This window comes from Penaeus chinensis, chromosome 8, assembly GCF_019202785.1.
Source record: "Penaeus chinensis breed Huanghai No. 1 chromosome 8, ASM1920278v2, whole genome shotgun sequence".
Classification (NCBI taxonomy): domain Eukaryota; kingdom Metazoa; phylum Arthropoda; class Malacostraca; order Decapoda; family Penaeidae; genus Penaeus; species Penaeus chinensis.
Genome location: NC_061826.1, coordinates 37383938 through 37391437, shown reverse-complemented (window position 1 = coordinate 37391437; position 7500 = coordinate 37383938). Strand labels below are relative to the sequence as shown.

The window sequence follows — 7500 nt, the reverse complement described above, 5'->3', positions numbered from 1 at the left end:
AGGACAGGAGATAATGGGAGATTTAGGCCTACATTCGCTCCAGGTGTTGACATGCAAAGCGCTCATGATTTATGCGTGAGGCTGTTTCGTTTCCCTCGGGCACGATATTTTCACCGAGAGACTTAATGACAGTTGATTTTAGCCTCGATGTGTTGTGTATTAGACTTTGAAATGAAGGTGGTCTTATTTAGCTTTTTTTGGGGGGGTGGGGGATGCCGTGTTATGTGTTCCGTGTTAGGTAATTCAGAGCGGGAAGGAGTTATGATTTGACCTTGGAATAAGTTAATTTGTTCATTTTTTTCTCTCTTTCTTTTGCTGTTTAACAAGTCATAGCAGAATAATATTTTTTTGAGAATTTCCCTGACATTTAAACTGACAGAAACACGAGTTCCCCGGCGTCACCTTGATCTTCGGTTGCCTTACTTAACTAACCTACCTATCTCCTCCCCACAGCGCCGCCAAGACTCGTACGGCGGCGGGTCGTCCTCGGACGAGAACAGGTCGTCCGGCCACGCCTCCATGTCCGACGGCCACACCTCCTCCTCGCCGCCCATCGACTCGCTGCCGCGCCACGACCACCTGAGGTCCAACCTGAAGGTGGTGCCCGAGGACGAGCGCCTCTCGGCGGCCGTGACCTCGGTGGCAGCGGGCTACAAGGGCGCGGGATCCGGCAGGCGAGGTCAGCCCCGGCCGCGCCACAGAGCCACGCCCTCCAAGGTAAGGGCTACGAGCGAATACATCTCCTCTACACTTCGAGAGATCTGTTTATCGGAATTAATTTGTTCAAGAGGCAGCGGATGTCTGTCCGAGTAAGCGAGCTAAATGGCTAAGCGACGGAGCTGATAATGACCCGCCGTTTATTCCAGGATGACTTGTCCCTCCCGCTGGAGAGCGCCAGCGGCCTGGAGGACATCAAGCAGGCCATAGAACAGCTGACGATGCGCTCGCAGGGCTCGAGGACCAGCTACTCCACCTCGACGTACTCCTCGATGTCGGGGTCGGAGGGCGAGCCCGTGCGCCGCCTCATGCGCCACTCGTCGCTCGAGACCATCAACACCAACGTCACCGCCGCCGACGAGTTCGTGTGGGTCGACTCGCACAACAGGTAGGCACCATGGACGGGTGGGGTGGGGGGGTCTTTGTACACGATTGGGACTGCGGGTCTGTCTCCGCCATAGGTCTTCCTAAGAGCAGGACGAAAGTCATGGAAATTAGGCCATAAGCATTCGCGTCCTCGCATTCTCCTCTCTCGTATTCTCGTATTCGCTCTCTTCTACACGTTACTAAATCCTTCCTCCTCCCCCTCCCCAGACTGGTGGAGCTGCAGCAGCTGCCGTGGAGCAACCACGACGTGCTGCGCGTGGTGCAGCAGGGCCGCGTGCGGGAGCAGCTGGACCGCGTGAGCATGGAGGCCGTGCCCAGACTCTCGTACCTGCTGCAGAGGGCGCTGGTGCGCGTGGCCCGGGAGGCGCAGAGGCTCACCCGCCCCCTCGCCATGTGCAGCAAGCAGGAAGTGTCGTCCGCCCTCAAGATCGTCCTCTCGCCCGCCCTCGCAGACTCCTGTATCAAGGTGGGTCACCACAAACGATCGCTTTGTTATTTCCATTATGTCTCATCAGTAATTGAAATTTAATACTTTATACTTAATATTTTATAGCGTCTCGAATACAACCACGTTATACTTTCCAGACTACATTTCTTTATTGTTTTGCTAACCAGTATTTCGTTTGATCTAACCACACTCTTTTGGTGTCCCAGGCGTGCTTGCGAGCCGCGGCCATGTACACGGTGTGCGGCGACCAGCTGCGGCAGTCGAAGAGCGCGCGAGCGGGCCTCAACCTCTCGGTGGGTCGCTTCATGAGGTGGATGTGCGACGTCCGGATCGGGAAGTTCATCCATGAGTGAGTCGAGTTGCGCATACTGGGCGTGCCGTGTTACTTGCATGGTTGGATTATTGTTATAATCAAATTTATCAACGAGGAACTTGCATCAGCATTACTAGAAAAAATCGAGAAAAGAATAAATGACGTTATTTCGTGTTAGTCTCCGCCCTCCTCCTAACATAAAGCTCCCCCTCCCCGCAGATACGCGGCCGTGTACCTGACCGCCGGCATGGAGAACCTCCTGGAGGAGATGGTGCTGCAGTGTCTCCCGGCGGAGGAGGACCACATGCTCACCGCCAGCGTCTTGGAGCACGCCATCGCCAACAACGGGGACCTGTGGGGCCTCCTGCAGCCCTACGCCCATCTCAACGCCGGCAGAACCGCCACGGGTACGTCCTCGGGTCCGGGTTTGGGTGCTGGGGAGAGAAGGAAGGCGTATGGCATATGGGTGTTAAAAGCGTCATGCTTGGGGTGTTGTTAGTGAAGGGAAGTGGCATAATAATACAGACGGAAAACATATTCATGCTCCTCTTTTTTCCTTTGCTTGCTTCTCTTGTCGTTTTTATATTAGTTTCTTGTTTAGTTGTTGTTAATGTTATTATTAGTTTATGATGATAGTGATGATAATTGTTTGCGTCATTGTTGTCGCTTTTGTTGTTGTTGGTAGTGTCATTTTATTATTGCCATCATTTAATGATTTTTGAAATTGTTATTACTATTTTTTTTCTTTTTTATTCTTCTTCATATATTTTTTGCAACTCTCAGTATTTGCTACAGTTGCTTTTATCGGCGTGAGGGATATTAAGTGTGACATAATTATTTGCTGCAAGTTTTGCAGATATGACATTTTCCTTTATTTTATGTTACCATTCTTGTTTATCAGTTACATAAGGGTTGGTCACATGTCTAGATGATGCGCTTGACCCCCCCCCCCTCTTCCCTCAGGCGCGCTATGCCTCCCGCGGTGGGCCAGCACAGCCAGCATCGAGGCGGCGTCAGTGAGCAGCGCGTCCACGGGCGGCAGCCGGTCCAGCGCCACCACGGGCTCCTCGGGGTCGTCGGGGGCCTCGGGATCCTCCGTCCCGCCCTCGGCAGCCAACGACGGCGCAGGCGGCGGCAGCGGGGCCTCCGGCAGCAGCAGCGGCCCGCAGCCCTCGAGGTGTTCGTCGAGCGTGACTCTGACCCCTGAGGAACACTCGAGGAGCAGCAAGGTAAAGGTAACCGTATATCCCGTGTTGTCGAGCTCGCCTCTCCCACCTCGCCCTTGAGGGCCTTCCGGGGTTCTGTCCGGGTGTCTGCTTCGCTCCGGCGTCCTTAGGGCTTCCCTTGGGAGTTCTGGAACGCAACGCTTCCCTTTTCTGATTCTAGTGGCATGCCCACAACTTATAGACCAATTTTCTAACAACTGGCATCTGTAATCTAGCACATTTTACTCCTCTCTTTTCTATACCTTTAAATGATATGTTGCTTATAAAATGCTTCCTAAGAAATAACAGTACCGGGCTGCGCATGAATTACTCCAAGGCCAAGTAAGCATATGTGACTGTCTTTCCCGGCAGACTCTGGAGCAGTCCCTCCTGACGACGTGCGTGGGCTCCCTCGCCGAGCTGAGCGAGCTGCTGGGGCGCGTGGCTCCCCACCACCACCGCGCGGCCAACTCCTCCTCCCCGACCCGCGCTCAGGTGAGTCTTCCTGCTTCCTTGTGCATTCTAAAAGCAAGATAGCTGTGCTTGAATATGATTATGCTGTTTGAAAGAGCAGCTTAACGCTTTGTGAAATTACAAACGGAAGCGAACACGATGGTAACCGCGCCACGCCCCCTTAGGTGACCTGGGGACCGTCCGCCCTGCACGCCCTCTTCTACTTCATGCGGTGCAGCCAGCTGGAGCACGCCGAGCACGCCTCCCGCGCCCCCATCCAGGAGCTGGTGTACGAGCGCCCTTACATCGTGCTGCCGCCCCTGCTGGAGTGGGTCCGCGTGGCCACCGCCCACACCGAGCACAGGCACTCCACCGTGGTCGACAAGGATGACGTCATGCAGGCAGCCCGCCTCCTCCTTCCCGGCGTCGACTGCCCCGTCAGGATGATCGGGTGAGTTGGGGAAGCGGCGACGGCGCTCGGGGAGGGAACTCGTGCCTTGTCGCGGGTCTTTTGCTTAATCTTGGATTATCTTTGGCTCATAATTTGTTGTGTCCAAAGGTGTTTTTTCTCTATGGACTAAGTATTAAAGTGTAAATCCCACAGCAATGTATATACCACTCTAAATTAACTCATCTTAATCATTACTCTTTATATTTTCCCTCTCAGATACGAAGAACTCATGTGCCCGCGCCGCCAGCTGGACGAGATGGAATGCGCCAAGAAGTTCAAGGTGGACCTGGCCTTCAAGATGCTCTCGTGCGGGCGCTATGACCTGGTGCCGCACGCCCTCCAGCTGCTCCCGGCCACTAAGGTACTGTGAGAGAGTGGTTTGTAACTGCAGCATCATGGTATCTATCAAATTTAATCATATTTGATATTGATATGTTTGATGATTACTTATTATTATTATTATTATTATTATAATATTTGTTCATCATTGATTGTCTTGTTTGATATTTAGATTTCATGCATTTAATAACAGTTTAGTTACTGCTGTCTCTTAGGGGTAACTAGACTCTATATAAGACATATTACCTGAAAATGACCGCCACCCTTTCCCTCTGCAGGTGAACACGGTGAACGAGTACGGGCTGACCCCGCTCATGCTGGCCTGCATTCGCGGCGACGAGCCCATGGTCAACATGCTCCTGGACGCCGGCGCTGACGTGGACGCCGAGACGCCCCCGACGGGCCCCGCCTACCTCATGGCCAACCCAGAGACACAGCACTGGACGGCCCTCACCTACGCTGCGATACATGGCCACATCAACCTGGCCAAGACGCTGCTCGAGAAGAATGCCAATGTCGAGGGAGGCGCGAGGCTGGCCGAGGAGAAGTGCACGGAGACGCCGCTGCAGGTTCGTCACGGAGGCTTGCTTGTCTCGTCCTGTTTGAGGGTTATACAGGAATATGCTTCTGTATTCACAGTTATATAAAGACAGAACTTTCTAAGTTTCTATAGTCTTATCTTTCGTAATAGGTTATTTTACACTGTCTCTTATAGGGGAAAAACAAATAATCGTCTCTTCTATGGACAGGTTGCAGCTGCTGCAGGGAACACCGAGATGATGGCGCTCCTGCTGTCCTACGGCGCCAACCCCTACCTGTCGACGCTCATGAAGGACTCCCTGTGCTACTCCGGCGCCGCGCAACGAGGGTGCTATGCTGCCATCGCCGTCGCTGCGGCTCACGGACAGAGGACGATTCTTCACAAGCTTCTGTCGCAGCCTCAGGTACGCTTGTAGTCGACTGTACGAATGCTGAAGAAAAATAGCTATTGTAGTGTGAATTTTGGTGTATTTCTCCAGTCGGATCGTTCTGTTATTTGTTTTACCTTATATAGATAATTAAGCATTTAGCAACTTTTTTAGCGACATTGAAATTCAGTTGATAAGAGAAGTCCTAACACAACCCCTCGCCGTTTCCAGCACGCCTCAGCGCGGGAAGTCCTCTCCCTGGAGGAGATCTTGGCTGAGGGCGCCAACGGGAACACCTCGGACCGAGACCGCCGACCTGGCCGTCAGATGTGCATCGTAGACGACCCCTTCGGGAGAGGCAGCCTCGCCTCCTCGGCCTCGGACTCCTCGCAGGTCCTCAAGCTCACAAAGCAGCAGATTAAAACCCTGCAGGAAGCCATGTACCATTCGGCGGAGTCCGGCCATCTCGGTGAGGGGCAGTTCTCAGGTTGCCTGGCTTGGATTCATTTTGATTTTCTAAATATTTTCGCTGACCTTTTTCAAAGAAGTGGTGAGAGATTATATGACATTGTTCTTATCTTCTCTCTGTAGAAATGACGCTGGACTTGCGAAATCTGGGCGTGCCGTGGACGCTCCACTGCTGGATGCACACGCTGGCCACCGCCCACGAGCACCGCCTCGAGTCGATCATTGATCAGCTGTTGCAAGACTTCCTGCAAGTCTGGCCGGACGACTACTCGGCCCAGTTCGTGGACGAGTGCTTGCCGCTCCTCTTCACCATCTTCAGATATAGCAAGGTAACAGCAATACACATAACAGTTTCATTTCTTAAAAAATGTTTTGGTGTTATATTCGAATTCCGATACTAGTCCAAATAAAAACATTAAACGGCACAGGTTTATTATAACAGTGTAAATGAAGATTCAGCCTTAACAAAATAAAAGTAGCAAGTAATACTCACCCTGACCCCCTCCCCCCCTTGCAGAACGAAGGGACGTCTCTCCTGCTAGCAGACATCTTCTCCTCCTGCTACGGCAAGGAGGCGATCAAGGAGATCCGCGACACGACCATCTCGGGCGGCGCTCGCATCGACCCCAAGTTCGTCAACAACCCCGAGCTGTCCGACGTCCAGTTCCGAGTGGAGGGGCGGGTGTTCTACGCTCACAAGATCATCCTGGTGAACGCGTCGTCGAGGTTCAAGCAGATGCTGAGCTCCAAGTTCTGCGAAGGCAACCCTCCCATCGTGCAGATTCATGACATTCGATATGACATTTTTGAGGTAAAGGTTTTGCCTCTAGTAAGAGTCTTAGGAAATATCTTCAATGAGAGCATATTGCATTGAGCTTTTTAATTATTTAGAAAAAAAGCAGTAGTGAGAAATATCTTAAATTTGAACACATTGGATCAAACCATTAAGAAAAGTCGTGATTGGTCATCCTAACGTTCTTTACTCCCTCTCATGACAGCTGGTGATGCAAAGTCTCTACAAAGGAGGCTGCGAGAACCTAGAGGTGGAGGCCGGGGACGTGCTAGAACTCATGGCCGCAGCGAACTTCTTCCAGCTGGACTCCCTTCTGCGATACTGCGAGTCACGCTGCTCAAAGCTGGTTCATTTGGATAATGTTGTGTCCATGTACATTCATGCTAAGGTAAGGCTAGATATTTTTGAGAATATTTTTGTAGTTCAGTGTTTGGTGTTGAGGTATATTCTGTTTTTTTCTGATAATGTTCTTGAAGATATCACTCCTATCTGCATTTGGAGAAACTATTTTTACCAATATAAATGACATGATAATTAAAATGTACAAATTCTGAGTTACAACTATAAAATTCATACCAAACATCCTTATATAAACAGGCAAATGACATAGCCAAACCCCCACAGGTTTATAACGCCGTCCAGTTGCTGGAGTACTGCCAGGGCTTCCTGCTGCAGAATATGGTCGCCTTGCTCACCTTCGACGACTCGGTCCGACGCCTAATCTTTGGCAAGAAGCTGCACAACCACGACGTTCTAGCAGGTCTTCTGATCACCCTGCAGGCGCGCATCAAGGCCCGCTCGTCCCCAAGGGCAGGCAAGAAGTGAGAGGACTGACGTTATGCAAATGGAATCCTCGAAAAAAACAATTGCTCATTGTCTCCTGTAAGAGGGCCATTCAGTCTGCAAGTTGCGGGTTGCAATGGCTCCTTTAGTAGGACGAAAGCAGGCAAAAAGTGATGGTATAGATTGAAGTTATATCATCATGTTCTGAAGGCAAATAATCATAAGATATCCATAT

At 51.4% G+C, this 7500-nt stretch overlaps 1 protein-coding gene across 2 annotated transcripts in view; it reads left to right on the top strand.

Moving 5' to 3' along the window:
* Window positions 1-7500, top strand: part of LOC125027939 (ankyrin repeat and BTB/POZ domain-containing protein 2-like) — a 14256-nt gene that overhangs the window by 4994 nt on the left and 1762 nt on the right. The window contains exons 2-17 of one of the 2 annotated variants that reach the window (XM_047617114.1): window positions 454-717; window positions 867-1105; window positions 1312-1570; window positions 1759-1901; window positions 2085-2272; window positions 2829-3094; window positions 3443-3565; window positions 3709-3974; window positions 4191-4335; window positions 4592-4882; window positions 5063-5257; window positions 5453-5690; window positions 5813-6018; window positions 6207-6500; window positions 6688-6870; window positions 7107-7500. The exon at window positions 7107-7500 is cut by the window's right edge and continues 1762 nt beyond it. In XM_047617114.1, coding sequence (XP_047473070.1) covers window positions 454-717; window positions 867-1105; window positions 1312-1570; window positions 1759-1901; window positions 2085-2272; window positions 2829-3094; window positions 3443-3565; window positions 3709-3974; window positions 4191-4335; window positions 4592-4882; window positions 5063-5257; window positions 5453-5690; window positions 5813-6018; window positions 6207-6500; window positions 6688-6870; window positions 7107-7307 — 3501 coding nt within the window. In that variant the 3' untranslated portion in view covers window positions 7308-7500. Of the gene's footprint in view, window positions 1-453; window positions 718-866; window positions 1106-1311; window positions 1571-1758; window positions 1902-2084; window positions 2273-2828; window positions 3101-3442; window positions 3566-3708; window positions 3975-4190; window positions 4336-4591; window positions 4883-5062; window positions 5258-5452; window positions 5691-5812; window positions 6019-6206; window positions 6501-6687; window positions 6871-7106 lie in introns of both variants that reach the window. The other variant, XM_047617113.1, reaches the window with a different exon arrangement.